This window comes from Paroedura picta, chromosome 2 (assembly GCF_049243985.1).
Source record: "Paroedura picta isolate Pp20150507F chromosome 2, Ppicta_v3.0, whole genome shotgun sequence".
Classification (NCBI taxonomy): Eukaryota; Metazoa; Chordata; class Lepidosauria; order Squamata; family Gekkonidae; genus Paroedura; species Paroedura picta.
This window is the reverse complement of record NC_135370.1, coordinates 64,069,826-64,086,651: the sequence shown is the minus strand read 5'-3', so window position 1 is coordinate 64,086,651 and position 16,826 is coordinate 64,069,826. Positions and strand designations below refer to the sequence as shown.

At 40.7% G+C, this 16,826-nt stretch overlaps 1 protein-coding gene across 4 annotated transcripts in view; it reads right to left on the bottom strand.

Annotated features, from left to right (window-relative positions):
• The window catches only part of MYLK (myosin light chain kinase), a 240,345-nt gene that overhangs the window by 64,422 nt on the left and 159,097 nt on the right, over positions 1 to 16,826 (bottom strand). For all 4 annotated transcript variants that reach the window (XM_077320437.1, XM_077320438.1, XM_077320436.1 and 1 more), the window contains 2 exons: positions 7,955 to 8,071; positions 2,925 to 2,996 (listed from right to left, as the gene is read on the bottom strand). In XM_077320437.1, coding sequence (XP_077176552.1) covers positions 2,925 to 2,996; positions 7,955 to 8,071 — 189 coding nt within the window. The remainder of the gene's footprint in view (positions 1 to 2,924; positions 2,997 to 7,954; positions 8,072 to 16,826) is intronic.

Sequence of the window (16,826 nt, the reverse complement as noted above, 5' to 3'; positions counted from 1 at the left end):
AACATTAAATTAAATTTGGAAGAGATGGAAAGAATTATATCAAGGTATGATATTAAGGTATTCCTTTCAGACTAAACCTGGAATTCATTTCCCTGGATGAAAATTATGATTCGAAGATTTTCTGATGCATACTCCAAATATAGTTATTATTGTTTATTATATACTGTTATTTGTATTGTTTCTGTTTGATGTAAACCGCCCTGAGCCTTCGAGGAGGGTGGTATATAAATATAATAAATAAAATATTCTTCTATACTCCTATAGGAACAGACCACAGTAATATTTCTTGTGGTTAGGAATACCCCACAATATAAGAGGATTATAAATTTAAGGATGCAGGAGAGGCTGTCTAGCTGGTAGAGTCTGGGAGCAAAAACCAGGAGTAAGTGCTGCTGGAAAACTGTAGAACCAAATTGTATAAATGCATTAATTTCCTTCATAAGAGGCTGGGACTAAGTCAGTGGTCCTCAACCTGGGGGCCGGGACCCCTTTGGGGGTCCAATGACCCTTTCACAGGGGTCGCAGCAGGGCAAGCAGCTTGGCCAGGGGGGGCGCCATCCACACAACAGCCTTGTGTGTAGATCAGGGGGGGCGCCATCCACACAACAGCCTTGTGTGTAGATCAAGATAGTGTTTGTCTGTCTGAGGCAGCAGAAAAGAGTGAGATCGGCATGGTGAGACAAGAGGCAGAACTGAACTGAGAAATCCTGGAAAGAAACCAATTTATATACAATCATGAACAATGGATCTTCATGCCATTGGTCAGTTTCTTTTTAAGTTCTGTGAAAGAACACTGGCATCATTTTATGGTTGGTGGACACCACAACATGAGGAACTGAATTAAGGGGTCACAGCATTAGGAAGGTTGAGAACCACTGGACTAAGTTGTTTTGAAAACCAGAAGATCTTTTAATGACGTACCTGGGTTATTCTTGGCAGTTGAATGATCAATGACCCCTTTTTGCCCCCTTGGCTGTGGGTGGGTTGGGTTACGCTGTGTTAGTTTTTCCGCCACTTGGTTTCCCTGTGTTTTGGATTTTTAGGTATTTTGGAGAATTTTTGATGTATTAGGGGGTACCCTAATTGGGGGTTTTATATATGTTGCAACCTGCCATGAGCCTCTTGGGAGTGGCGGGCTAGAAATCAAGTAGTAGTAGTAGTAGTAGTAGTAGTAGTAGTAGTAGTAAAAAAGCAACTCAGGTAAAATCTATACTTTGTATGTATGTAGGTGAATACTCATATTTTGGAAATTGTGCATAGGCAAGATCAGGACCAGCACACTTGTGCCTGCTCCCATCTAGGCACACTGTTGTTAGCTTACATAAGTCATCTAAAGATGTTCTGCAGAACACCATCTTTCAAGAATGGTCTGTGATGAAGAAAAGGGAAACAGTGTGGAACTTTGCAGCATTTTTAAAGGTCAGGTACAGATCCGTATGTAACAAGCATAGATCAATATTCCTTCAGTATTGTGAGTGTATCACTATTATTTGTGTATCACTATTATTTATGTTCATGACCAAGTCTTATTTATTTATTTATATTTATATATATATATCGCCCTCCCCGAAGGCTCAGATGGGTCTTCAGACTATTGAGTATATTTAGCAAATGGTTTCCATCCTTCAATATTTACAATGCTGTAAGTGCCAATGCTTTTTTTTCTTACAGTCATGAATCATGGTCATATTTCTCTTTTCTCCCTGGAAAATGGATTTTGTAGGCTCTTTTAAATACAATACTTCAATTAGTGGAATTTTCTTTTCCCACTTTCTTTAGAGAGGCAGAAGAATTATGGCTTCACTGCCCTCTGCTCTCTCAGCAAATAATGAATATCTCAGTGTCACCTTCTGACTAGCTATGGTTACATTTTCAACAGACTATGAGACAAGTGTTGGGACTTTTGGATTAGACTTGGTCCTAGATCCCCCCAGATAAATGCAGCTGCAGAGTAACAGAGCATTTCCAGTTATTGGTTTCCTATTGGATGAAGCACAAATCCAGACTCACCATGCTCTGAGGTTTAAAAGGAATAATTTTTACTGGAAAGATTACGCTTCAATATACATTATATTCATCTTACTGAATCAGTGCACAAAAGCTTAAAAGCAGTTACAAAGAAAACACATTGCAAGCCCCTATGGCTAGGCTACAGGCAGGATTATATGTCCTCACATCAGCAGATGGAGAGAGTTCCATGGAGAATTTCATCCTCTTGGCTAGCAGGAGAAGTTTCTCATCCTGCAGAAGTAGGAAGTGGACCATCTTAAACAGAGGGATCTATCAGCCATGTGCTTAGAAAATTCCAGTCTTCATGGTTGCAGTCCCAACAGTCACCATTTGTTACCACTAGTGAGCACATAGGTGCAGCTTAGCTGTTTGACAGCTTAACAGCAACAACCCTTTAGGGTTCATCTCACCAAATTACTAGCTGATTGCAATTCCAACAACAAGAAAAAGAGCTTGTGCTACTTTAGCAGCAACACCCATACTATCAAAGACATAGGCATGAGCTGTAATCAGTTATGACCTTTTTTCCGTTATTTATTTATTATTATACTTATTAACCACCTACTCTTAGCCAATTTACACCAAATTCACACATTAATTTAGCACACACACCCAGGAGCAATAATTTCTCAGTTGAAGAGCCATATATCTACAAGACAACCATCTCTCTGCAATATGCTCTTCCAAAGTAACTGAACTCTTTGGAACGAGTCTGTTGGCAGTACCATCTTGTAGGCAAGTGAGATCAGCTTCACTTGTACCAAAGCATGGTAACAGCAGTCTTCTTGAATGTGTAGTGATTATGCTAATAGCAGCCTTTTTGAATGAATCAGGAAGACCCCCTATTGAGTTTTTATCATGGTTTCAGATTAACAGTAAGGCTGAACTTTTAAAACTTGAATTAAACCACTTACTCTCTGTTGCAAATACAGGAGGAATGGAACTCTTTGGCTTTTTGCTCTTCTTTTCAGTTGGCTTTAAGATCTCTACAAAAGGAAAAAAAGAACATGTTTGAAGCTGCTAGAGTTAAATAGAGACAGATCCCCCCAGTTGCCTTCAATTTAATTCTTATTGCTCTTGAAAACTCATGTCCCAACAAGTTGTAACAAGTTTACAGTAACTAACAAGTTTACAGAATCTAACAACTCCAAAACTTTTTGGAATTCAATTGCTGGTCGGTTTGGCTCTAACTCTGATTGCCCTTCTTCTAATATCTCACCCCAAATCTGGACTGACCATTATTGTGCTATCTTTAATGTTCCATCCACAGCCCTAACTAAGAACTCAGATACAGTACCATCTAGTATCCCCAACTGGCCTCCGGTGAGTTCCAATGAAATCTTGGAGTTAATTGATGAATTAAAAGTATGTAAATCCCCTGGACCAGCCTTCCTGCTGAGATCCTGAAAAATTTCTCTTCCTGGTGGTCCCTCCCCCTTGCCAACCTGTTTACTCTTATAGATCACTTTGGAATAATTCCAGATTCATGGCTCAATTCAATCATCATCCCAATTTTTAAAAAAGGTAATCCAAGCCTTCCTGAAAATTTTCGCCCAATTAGTCTTCTTTCTATAGTGGGCAAACTTTATGCAAAACACCTCGAACGGCAGCTTAGTACATGGATGCATTCTTCAGGAATTATTGGCCCAGAACAAATTGGTTTTTCCAAGGGAAAATCCACTTTAGAACATTGTTTGCTTTTAGCTTCTTTAGCCACAAAATACATGAGTCTCAGAACAAAAAAACTATTCGTTGCATTCATGGATCTGAAAAATGCCTTTGACTCAGTCCCAAGGGAGGCCCTTTGGGAAAAACTGAAGCATCTTAATATTGACCCACGCTTACTGTTTCTACTCAGGAAACTCCATACCGGCACTGCACGTCAAGTTAAATATTCTGCTCAGGGCCACTTAACTGCCAAAGTGCCTGTTACGAAAGGAGTGAAACAAGGCTGTGTTCTTGCCCCACATCTTTTTAATTTGTATTTGTCTGACTTGGTCCAGAATTTTGATCAGATCAATGGGCACCCTCCAAAGGCTGGCTCACGTGCAATACCCCTGTTATTATATGCAGATGACACAGCCATCCTCTCGTACTCAAGAGTTGGTCTTATAAGATTTCTTAAGTGTTTTTACTCATATTGTCAGCGCAACTCTTTACTGATCAATTTCTCGAAATCTAAAATTCTAGTTTTTTCTAAGAGTTGGACTCCAAGGAAATGGATGTTGGGTAGCAAGACAATTGACCGAGTAAAAATTTTTAGTTACTTAGGCATTACATTCAATTATAACCTTAAATGGTCTATCCACCGGGACCGGTCTTTGAATTTAGCTAAGTGTTCCTCAGCTCAAATTAAATGTTTTTATTTTTTGGAAGGCAACCAATTTGTCCCAGCGGCCATAAGAATCTTTAATGCTAAAACTTTATCCCAGTTGTTTTATGGTATTCCAATTTGGGCAAAGGCTTTCAATAGGAAGATAGAAGGGAGTCAGGGAACCTTCTTTCGCCAAATTCTTGGTGCTCCCATGTGTGTGCCCTATAGTGTGCTGTGTGCTGAGCTTGGTCAACATTTTTTAGAAACCAAGGCTTGGCTGATAATTTTTAAATTTTGGCTTAAAATACTTTTCAGAGTGGAGTCGCATGGCTTACTCTTTTACTTAAAGATGGACCCACAATGCAGCTCATGGTTTCTCAGTATTGAAGCTAAAATTATAGAACTAGGATTTTCAACAGACTTTTTTCTTATGTTTAATGAGTCTGAAATTTTTAAATTTTTGAAACAAAGATTAGTGTCAGCCGAACAGTCCATAATGTTTCCAGCATAACCCTATGTATGTTCTTCTGCTTCTCTGGGGATTCGATTAAATCGAGGGGAAATTGTTAATTATTTTTATAATCTTACTAATCCAGCCCTTCGTAGAGTTTTCATGCTGGCAAGAATGAGTTGTCTTCCCTCAAGCATCCTTGCAGGAAGATACCAGCATGTCCCAAGGAGGGAAAGATTGTGTCCGTGTTCTGCGAACTGTCCCGATTCAACCTCACATATTATTTTAGATTGTGAACTTCATGTGAGTCTTCGCAGAAAACTTCTGGATCCTCTACTTTGTCCCAGAGGTCTAGTAAATAATGAAGCCACACTCCAGTTTCTGCTTAACGATCTTTCTGCAGAGACCACATTGCGTGTAGCTGAATTTTTAATGGCTGTTTATCAAGCTAGAATTAAGATGTTTAAATCAGTTGATTTTACTGTATTTTAGTCTATAATATTAGCTTATTTTACTCTGTTATAATTTTACCCTGCTTGGATGTATATATATATACAGTAACCCCGGCAAGTATTTTGGGGCAAGTGAAAATCAGAAATTGTTTGTTATTGCCCTGTTCTGCAGAGCCTTCCTTCATGATCCCCACATCCAAGTACTGACCCTGCTTTACCTTCTGACATATGATGAGACTGGACTATACTATAACATTCCTTACCCCCACGTTGGCTTGAGTGATAATTTTAAAAGGTTTATTTCATACAATTACTCAAGACAAATTCTGAAGGAAAGAATAAAAGTAGCACTCTCTGCTGCTGTTATCTTATGTTATACCGACTGGGATAGGGGAGGGATGTTGTTTCCACCATCTGTTGGAGTTTTCAGAGTACTATTACTTTATTGGGGATTAATTGAGGGTTTTTTATGGAAATTGTATTTTATCTTTTAACTTTTTGTAAGCCACCATGGGCCGACTTTGTCAGGAGGGGCAGGGTATAACTTAATTTATAAATAAATAAATAGGAATCCTATAATGTATCAACAGAATACGTCAGAAAATATAACACAGTTTGACTTTGATTAATCTGATTAAGTTTGTTTGGCCATCTGTAGTTAAAAAAGAGGGATCAGAATTAAAAGTCAGAAAAATAGCCCTTTACCCTTCAGTAAATGTTGAAAGAACGAAATGTTTCAGTTTGATCATGCAACTGTGAGAGGGCAGGTTACAAGCTGTTCCAGTGAAGATGGAAACTACAGCTGAGACAGACAACAGTATTTTCAGAGAACTAAGAGAAGTCTGACGGAAGGATTGCACTTTGTGGGATGTACACTCATCCCACGGGTAAACAGATTTGCAAGGCACTTTGTTCTTTCAAAAAGCTTTTTAACTAGTGGTGGAATTGGCCTAGCATTGCATATACACCATGGCAAACTCTCTCTATTAAGTTGTAAACTTTAACCTATCTCAGCCATCTGATTTCCATTAAATCTCCAAGACTCCAGAGGCTGCCGACAGTATAAGGGCTAGATTGTACACATGCAAAGTGCAGAATTGTACTCCATGGAACTTTAAGTTTTAAATGTTACAATATTTGGTCCTTAATTCAGTGGAGCTGCTGTGTCTTCTGAATAATGGATCTGGAGGGCATGCCTGTGGAGTGGGGAGTGATCAGGAGGATCGACAAGCTTGGACAAGCTTGGAGAGGCGAGGATATGCTGTAGCTGTCACCGCATTCCTTGGGCCTTGGATCCGGTGCTCATAGGTAGCTGTGCTCAGCAAGTGTTAGATAGGTGGGTAGATGGTGGTGTAGGTGAGCAGGTAGATGGTTAGGTAAGCAGGTAGAATATTGGTTAAATAGGCAGGTAGGTAGGTGGGAAGTCAGAGCACCTGACCCAGGACCCAGGGAGCATGTTGGGAGCTACACCCCATCCAGGCCCCTCCAAGCTTGTGGACCCTCAGGATCATATGTATGGTCACACATGGCCACCGTGGGGGCTCCCGATGCCCATTTCAGTTATCATCCTTTAAGTTCATAGGAAACCTTGCTCCTCTCTAAAACTATGAGACGGGAAGGTAGGTAGATAGATGGCCACCTCCCAGGGCCAAAGGGAAGAAAGCTGGACACTTGATAAGATCCAGAAACCATGTCCACAATGAAATAATATAGTTGGGGGGCTCCACAGTGAATTTCACATGCATAGCGCCCCAGGAAACAGCTAAAAAGTTAACAAATTCAAGCGAACCCAAAGGTTCATGAACATGGGGTGCAAGTTCGGAGTTTGTGACTTCCCCCCGACGAGCTGGGCGATCTTGAGGCTGGGTGACCATGAGGCTGGGCAAGTGGCTTGCGCGTGGCCTCTGGAGGCGGGCACTTCAGGGGCCGGCCCAATCTGGATGCGCCCAGCAATTGGCCCACTGGAGGGGAAGTGCCGGCCAGACAGCAGGCACTTCCTGTGTCCCGGACAGTGCCGCTGAGATGAACATTTCACAAATATTTAGAGGAACTGTGTTGTTGTTTTACTGGTTGTACAAGATTATACACTCAGGGTTATATGATGCATGTGTATAGATATATATTACATAAATTGTTTCATTTGGCCCCATACCTCCAGACACAGAAACCCCTATAGCTGTATTAAATAAACTGTTACAATAGCACTGAAAGGGTTTGAAAATAATTTCAGAAGTAATGTTTTGATGACCTGAGTCTGCAACGTCTTAATTTATACTCAGCAAAACTGATACAGCACTTCACTGTTTAGCTTAGGGATTGAATTACTACATTTTCATAGAAAGCACGTAGAAAGTGGAGAAAACATTTTTTTCACAGTTGTACAAATAAGAATCAGATTGAAAAGAACTGGAACATGGCACCAATGGAGCCCGAATATCTTAAGTTGAAGGGTGTGAAGGGAAGGTAGTTGAGATCTTCAGTAAAACATAATCCAGATAAGTACAAAACAGAACTCCAGTGGCACCTTAATGACTAACATCATATAGCTTTTGTGTGTCAAAGCTCACTTTTCTTTCATTACATCTGAGGAAGTGAACTCTGACTAAAACTCATGTTGGAATAAATGCTACTAGTCTTTAAGTTGCCACCAGACTTCCGTTTTGTTTTCCTTCTATAGACTAATATGACTACTCCTCTGAAATTTCCAAACCAGGCCACCCCACTTACCTTCCACCAGTACACTGCAAGCACATTCTGCTCTTCCTGAAGCATTCTCAGCTATGCATTTATACTGACCCTCATCTTCAGGAAAGACCTTGTCAATGGTTAGGGAACACAAGGATCCTAAACAAAAGTGGGGAGGGAGGAAAGAAAAAAGAGAGATGAAATATTACAAAGGGTCACTCACTAGGCCTTATAGATTACAGAAATACTGCCTTTTATTTTTACATTAGCAAGCCTATATTAGCGTAAATCATATTTTTAAAAGTACCTCTTAAGCCTTACTTTCCAACTTAGGATAACTTGACATATTCATACATTGTAAAGTCTTAATAGAAATGCCTCAGCCTACATGGAAGCATATTTATATCAACCAGAATCCTTCCCAGGTTAAATCCTCCTCTGAATCACCTCCAAGACCTTTGGGAGTGGACACCAGTGGCATGAGAAAGAACAATGTTGCTAATCCCTCCAACAGGAAATATGGGAGTGAAATTTTACTGGAGCACTATAGGATGCAACCACATGGAAGCAGTTGCTCCTGTATTTTCAGAGCTGCCACACAGCTACACAACTGGTAGAATTATGCACTGAGCTCCTGCTATACTATACAGTGCAGGTGCCTATGTTCTAATGCTCACGAATAAGCCTTCTGAACATAAAAAGGAAGATGAAGAGGACTTTAGGCAAGACATACCAGTATACTTTCTTCAGAAAGCTTTTCTTAAAAAATAAATATACCAAAAGAACAGCTCTACGTCACAATTCTTTTCACTGTGAATTCTGGCCCTTTGGTAGCATTTTGTGACTCCTGGATGTGCCCAGATGGATACTGCCTTTTGCTGTCTTGTGACCCTTGCCAGGGTACTTCCCATGACTCAGAATGAGAGCAGGACACTCCTGTCACTCTCTGTCTTCCTGGTAGAGGGCATGTTATGGCCCTGCTACTGGATTGCTCCCTGTGCTCTGGAGCCTTCTTTTATATCCAGGTCCCCTCTCTTTGACAGGAAAGCAACTGCTGGCTCCACTTCTTCCTTTTCTAACCTGTTTTCCAATTTATCATCTCTCCTGACCATCTGCGCCTCTCTTTTATTCTCAGCTATGTCTTGGCACTGGCCTCATCCTATGGGCCACGCTCATCCCATCAGACTTTCAGTATCTGGGACTATGTTGGCTGCCAGCTACATCCCTGTCCAGGCTAGTCACTTGATGTTGACCAGTCTTCCTGTTTGCAGCCCCACCTTGCACCTTGCAGCCCCACCCCAGCTGGCCTTCTTCCAGGTCTTTGATGGCTCTGCCAACTGTCTCCAGGGCCCTGGAGTGAGTCACTCCTCCAGGCGGAAGGTAGCTTGGTGGGATGGTGAGGAAGTCCTTGACACATGTCACCATCACTGGAGGCTCACGGCTGCAGTAGTGAAACTATAGCCACTCATGATCAATTCAAATGCTTGCATTAACATAGAATCATAGAGTTGGAAGGTACCTCTAGGGTCATCTAGTCCAATCCTCTGCAAAATGCAGGAACTCACAACTACCTGCTCACCCATGGTGATCCCAGTTTCATGCCCAAGTGATCCCCCTGCCAAAAATCTCCAGAATCCAGTTTGGCCAGAAAGGAATTCACCTACCATCTCACACTGGCGATCAGCAATTATCTGGGTATGCAAAGAAGGGCCACAAGAGGCAAACACTGGCACATCCCTTCCTGCCCACCCACTCACAATCTGCCTAGGTTCATAAAATCAGCATTTCTGTCAGATGACTGTCTAGCCTCTGCTTAAAAATTTCCAAAGGAGAACTCACCACCTCCAGAGGAAACCTGTTCCACTGAGGAACTGCTCTAACTGCCAGGAACATCTTCCAGATCTTTAGCTGAAAATTCTTTTGAATTAATTTCAACTCATTAGTTCTGGACCAACCCTCTGGGGCAACAGAAGACAACTCTGCTCCATCTTCTATATGACCGATTATGCACTGGAGGTTTCATGCTGTGCTGCAGGCTGGACTTTTAGTCATAGCAGGTTGCAACACCTCTTCCTGCACCCACATGGGGGAGCAGTTGGCCTGGTGTACCTCATCCACCCCCGATTTGTGCTCCTGCACAGGAGCTGGGGCAGTGAAGTTTCCAGTGCATAAATGGTCTATGACAGCCCTTCAAGTATTTGAAGATGGTTATCATATCACCTTTTAGTTGCCTTCTCTCCAAGCTAAACAGAGCAAGCTCCCTCAACCTTTCCCCATACAAATTCATCTCCAAACCCCTCACCATCTTTGTAGCCCCTCCTCTGGACATGCTCCAGTTTCTCTACATCTTTCTTCAATTGTGGTGCCCAAAACAGAACATATTACTCTAAGTGAAGTCTAACCGGAGCGGAGCAAAATGGTAATATCAGCTTGCATGATCTGGATTCTATACTTCTTTTAATAAAGACCAACGTTCCATTTGCCTTTTTAGCTACTGGGTCACGCTGCTGATTCATGTTCAGAATATGGTCTACTAAGACCCCCATATCCTTTTCACATGCCAAATCAAGTCTCACCCATCCTATAGTGATGCATTTGATTTTTCCTACCTAAATGTAGAACTTTACATTTTTCACTATTAAAATTCATTTTTGTCCAGTTTTTTTAGCCTGTCAAGATCATCCTGTACCCTGATTTATCTTCTGGTGTGATTAATGGAGAACTCCAGTTGCCACCTGGAGATTTGCAACCCTACTTGTGACTCACCATGCCTTAAGACAGATGCATCAGACAAAAGGTTTTTTTAGAGACCTTTTAAAATCTAAAAAAATGTGACTTCATTTTTATATTGGGAGTTCAATTTTCACTGAATAGATAATTCAACTGTAAGATGCATACAAGTTACACTTAGTAAGTGACTTTATAAGGCTGATAAGAAAGTGGTAGAACTCATATCCTTGAATCTACTCAGACTTGATACAACCCCAGCTCCTCTGGTCACACTTTTTGTAGTCCTTGTTACTCCAACATGAGTATGTGCATGCTTAATGAGATGCATAACACAGTGAAACAGGTAGATAGGACTACAACAATTACACACGTTTAAAACTTGGATAAAACAAGCTATTAAAATCACAAGAACGCAGGAAGCTACCTTATACTGAACCACAGCAATAGTCTACTAATTCTGAGTACTGACCATTCTGAATCATGTTGCTTATAAAGCAATAGTACATATACAATAAAATAATTGATGTCTTTAGATTTTAAGCTTTTGGAGTCAGAGTATTCAGTATTTCTTCTAAAAAAATAACTAAAAATGCAAAAACAAAAAACTATCAGACTGAATACCAGCCATTTCTAAAAAGCTTTTACATTCTGTGACCTATGCAAATAGCTTCATTCCCTGTTCTGGGAGGTCAAATGTCTCCCAACAAATATTTGGTATTTCCTTTGCAAAAGTCCTTGCTGAGATTATTTTCTCATAGCTCTGAGAGAGTGCTTGTCTGATGACTCCAAGTTAGAATTTTGAATCTTGGCACCTTAAAAAACAAAATCCCACCAGATTATGACCTGTTTTTATATAGATGTCAGCCAATTAATATCGTGTTGTAAAGCTTACATGTCTGTGTGAAGGAAACCCAGCAATGACTGAAGTCAGCTATACTTAGTGTGATCAATATGTTTATGGCTGAAAATGTACTGGGAATATCTGTGCTGTGGGATCCAGTTTTCCAGAGAGTGTAAGAAAGCATATGATTCAGTGTTTCAAAAAGTGCTCCCTGGAGTTTAGGGCTTATGTTTGGTTTAACCAAAATAGCACATAATTGGCAAAAGATCTCTGGATTTTTTGCCAGCTTGACAGCTAATGGCCTTCAAAACAAATATGTAAAGTATTAAAAACAGGGTGAGTCTTCTGTTTTACGTCCTCATTGTGGTCAGCAATAACAGGCTTCCCTCCTTCCCAGCTACCAAACTCAGACGCTGTAGCTTGCGCAGTTTTTAAAGAATGCAAATTCTGAAAAAAGGATTCTGCAATCTGAAAACCAAATGGGTACAGAAGTAAACAGAGAATTTCGGGTAAAGTGTCTGGATTGTCTTTATGGCCTATTCATACACTTCTTTTTTCAAGTTAACATTTAGTGTTTATATTTCTACCTTGTAATGTGTATTGCAGCCATACATCGATTTTAGATACACCTTCGGTTGGCCAGCCTGAGACCAACTCCCATCTGGCTTCTTGCAAACTGCTTCCCTCAGCAGCCATTTAGGGTTGCCAGGCCCCCTCTGCCATTAGCAGGACATGTAGAGTAGGGCTGCCAGCTCCAGGTCGGGAAACTCCTGGAGATTTGGGGATGGAGGGCACGGACCTCAGTGGGGTACAATGTCCTAGACCACTCTCAAAAACATCAATTTTCTTCTGAGGAACAGATCTCAGTAGTCTGGAGATAAGCAGTAATTCCAGGGGATACCCAAGGTCTCACCTAGAGGCTCTTATCCCTACAGCCATTCGACTATGTTGCATCAGAAAGCCAGAAAGACCCTCTAGAAAATCTTGCCTGAGATGAACTTTCATTTGGCTCCTCCTCTCTGAAAGAACTGTCTCCTGCAATAGCCACTCTACTAGGCAAGGTCAGGGAACAGTTATGCAAGTTAATGAACTGCATTTTACTTATGATCTTCCACAGATTGCAACCCTACTGGTAAGTACAGTAGTTTATTCCATATAATTTCTACTGCAGTGTGGGAAGTAGCCCCAAGAAGTGTTCCTCGCTAGGAATCCCCACCTACTTTTTATACTGAGACAGATAAAGAACAGGGGTATTAATCTTCTGCTCATTTCTGAAGTCTTGGAATATGGGAAGAAAAATATTTTTAATAGTAAGTCAAAGAAGTCCAAATCTCTATGTTGCCAGGCTTTAGAGAATGAGTTTAGAGAATGAGTTTTTTGCAATTAATTTGACAATGCCATGTTTCAAACTGACAGACTTCTAAATATAGTGTACTTCTACTCAGTATCATAATAGATCATTCGTCTATCTCAATGAGAGACAAACTAGGAAGAAACAGGAACACAACTGGATTCTATGCACAGGCACTAAGGATTCTTTTAAACCTAAAAATGTCTAGTCCTCAAGGTAGCAGAAATTATACAGGTATTTTCCAGACTGCATCTGCCTTCCAAATTTTCATCTGTGTTATAGCAGTTCAAATAAGCGCACAATTGATGAGATCAATACACACACGTTTTCTTTGTTTTTTCCCTGTCAATCTATTCACATTCACATTGTGGATTGGTTTTGCGTCCCCCGCCCCCCGGCTTTTTTGCACATGTGCTGAAGTATTGCTGAGAAATACCCTTATGAGGACATTCCCCACCCACCATACCTTAAAATCATACTGGGGTACATGTCTCCTTTTTAGTCAGATCTCAGAATCTAAGCAGGGCTTACCCTAGCTAATATTTGGATGGAGTTCCTCTAAAGAACACTAAAGGTCATAATGTGGAGGCAGGCAATGACAAACTATCTCCGAACGGCCCTTGTTTGGCAGCCAGACAATCCTCGGATCTCCTGGCTATGCTACATACGCCATATGATAAATCAAAAAGCCTTTTTAGTTGTGTCTTTTCCTGCATTTGAGCATTCTTTGGCTCCTCCCCAAAATGTTGAACTTCTTTCCCTTACTTGCATCAGTACCCAGTTCACAACAGTGTGTTTCCTGCGTGTTTTCAGGGTAGCTGTGCTAGACCAGGGGTAGTCAAACTGTGGCCCTCCAAATGTCCATGGACTACAATTCCCAGGAGCCCCCTGCCAGCGAATGTTGGCAGGGGGCTCCTGGGAATTGTAGTCCATGGACATCTGGAGGGCCGCAGTTTGACTACCCCTGTGCTAGACTCCGCTTGCATGTAAATGAAGGAATGGTAAGGATGGTAATGATTGGCTGTTGGTGTCAGGCCTCCCAATGGGACTGAACTTTTTTTTCAGCAGAGGCGCCCTCCAGTACTGAAATGTTGAAATTCTAGCATGCAAATTAAGAACAAATCACTGCCCAAACCTGCCCAGAAGGGGTGGGTTTGGGTGGCAATCCACAAGATGGAAAAAACTGTCCACATTTCAAACAAGTGGCTATGCTGTGAATTCATTCTGCAAGGGGGAGGGGAGTACGGGAAAAGCTAGTTTCTGCAAGAATAAGGAAAAAAAGAGAAACCCAGGACAGCATGGGGATGTTAATGAAGTTGTCTGGTAAAAACAACAATGGCAACATGGGGAATGAAAATGCAACATTAAGGCAATCTGGAAAACGCAACAAAAAACAAAACAAAAAAATATAAATATAAATAAACAAGTAAATAAGATGAGCTTCAGTTGCTATGGATTTTTATTTCTTTGATGTACTATTTAAAAGCCAGTGCCATTTCATATGGGCACACAAGAATGAACATAACTACCGAACTGTATTACTGGTAATGTATATTACAAAATGAATTCTGACTCCCTATTTTGGAAACCTACAGTTTACAACTGCTAACAACTGGAAACCCTGAAGAGAGAGAGAAAAATGTGTCAGGGTTTATGAAATTACAACATAGTAAATAATGTGCTGCGAAAGATATACACAATTTCTGAATAACATTTATTTACTGGAAAAGGGGGAGAAATACATCCCATATAATCAGTAAAGCTTTATTAGTGTCCTGTTTTCTGTTGCCTTTAATAGGTAAGGAAGGAATGGTGACAGAAACCATCCATAGTTCATGAGGAAAAATTTCAGCCCAGAACCACAACCTAGCAATTTCAGCCTTCTTCACTTTCTGAAGATTAAAGGAGTTCCAACAAGGGATTTGAGAAAACATGCTACAAGATAACATAATCTCAAAATACTGTTCTTGCCTTTTTCACTAACACTAGACTAGGCCTGCTTTCCTTTCAGCTGGATCCATTTTATATATATATCAACCTATTACATTTCATATTCATCACTGTTACCAAACTGAGGACAGTGGGGTGAAACCACCAAATGGACACATTTGCTCTGGCTACCTGCATGGTTAACACTTATCCCAAGCATTATGTCATCTTCCTATTCAGATTTAGGTGTTTTCCACACAGAGCTTGTATAGATTCTCAGTTGATGATCCAGCTGCCAACACAACAGTGCAGTGATGGGGCTTCCACATAGCATTCCACATGCATTCTCCTTGCCCCACTCTCTTCCAGCTGCTATTACACATATGGACCCCAATTTCTTTTACTTTCAGCTGACGTAATGTTATAGCATTACAGTAGTGCAACTATCTCTTGGGTTTTCAACATACCCAGATTTCTTTTAAATCTTTTTGTTGTGGAAATACAACTGATAGTGTAAGGGACCACTATCACATTGTAGGAAATTTGTTAATTTTAATAGCACCCTGATTTGTGCAACCTTTTCCATTTTGTAAGAATTTAAACAGCCAGTTGTTATGAGTCCAATGATTATATCCACAAGTTAGACTTTCCTGAACACAGGCTGGACTTCATTCTCTCTTCCAGGAAGCAAACTGCTAAACGATGCATGACTCTTAAGCTAAGAGTGGACATAAAACCAGTATGAAACCCAACACTGAAATTTGCCCCTTCATCCCTCAACAATACACCTGTGCCTGCATCTGATGGGTTCATTTCCAACCTGACTGTTTGGAATAAGAGCACACATCAGCAATTAGCAAGTCAAAAATAATTTTAAACTATCTTCTCCCTTCTGTACCAAGCTTTTTAAAAGCTGAAGACAACCAGGCAGGGGTAGTTTCAAAGCTTATTACATGCTGTTCTTACACAGGCAGAAATGATAGCACCACAGGGCACAAAAATAATGCAGGCATCCCTCCTACCACAGCCAGGAAAGGAGGAGGATAAGGAGGAGGACTGGCATACAGTGATATGCAGGGCTCAGCTGCTGACCTGTGACAAGCCTGATAGATATTGAACAGTAGTTCAATATATATGGAAAAGTGGTAAGGTTGCCAACTTCAAGGGGCTGCCCTAGAGGGTGGATCTATTGTTGTTGTTGTTGTTGAATTTATTGCTATCAGCAAAGCTGTCTCGTGGCAGGTCACATAAGATAAAAACCTGACAAATATAAGATCATGGCTTTCTCAAGAACAAGTAATGTCAGACTAACCTTATCTCTTTTTTTTTTTTTGAGAAAGTTACTACCTTGCTAGATCGGGAATGCTGTGGACATAGTTTACCTTGATTTTAGTAAGGATTCTGTTAAGGTTCCACATTATATTCTTACTGACAAGTTGGTAAAATGTGGTATGGTTTCTATTATTATTAGGTGGATCAAGAATTGGTTGACAGATTGTGCCAAAAGAGTGCTTATATATAGTTCATCATCTTTTTGCAGAGGAGTGATGAGTGGAGTGCCTCAGGGATCTGTCCTGTGCCCTTTGTTGTTCAACATATTCATAAACGATTTGGATGAAGGAATAGAGGGGGAACACTAAATTTGCAGATGACATTTAACTGGGAGGGTTAGCAAACACACCAGAAGACAGAATCAGAATACAAGATTACCTTGACAGGTTAGAAAACTAGGCTAAAATGAATTTCAATAGTGATAAATGTAAAGTTATGAATCTAGAGAGGAAAAATCATATGCATCACTATAGGATGGATGAGACTTGTCTTGGAAGTAGTATGTGTGAAAAGGATCTGGGGGGTCTTAATAGACCAGACACTGAACGTAAGCAGCGTGACTTGGTAGCTAAAAAGGCAAATGTGATTTTAGGCTGTATTAAAAGTACAGTGTCCAGATCACATGAGGTAATGTTTGGAAGCAATGAAGAAATGGATCAAGCAGAGTAGTCTGAAGCTCAACCATGAAAGATGGAGGTCTTGTGGTTGGGCAGGAAGGGACCATGGGAGGA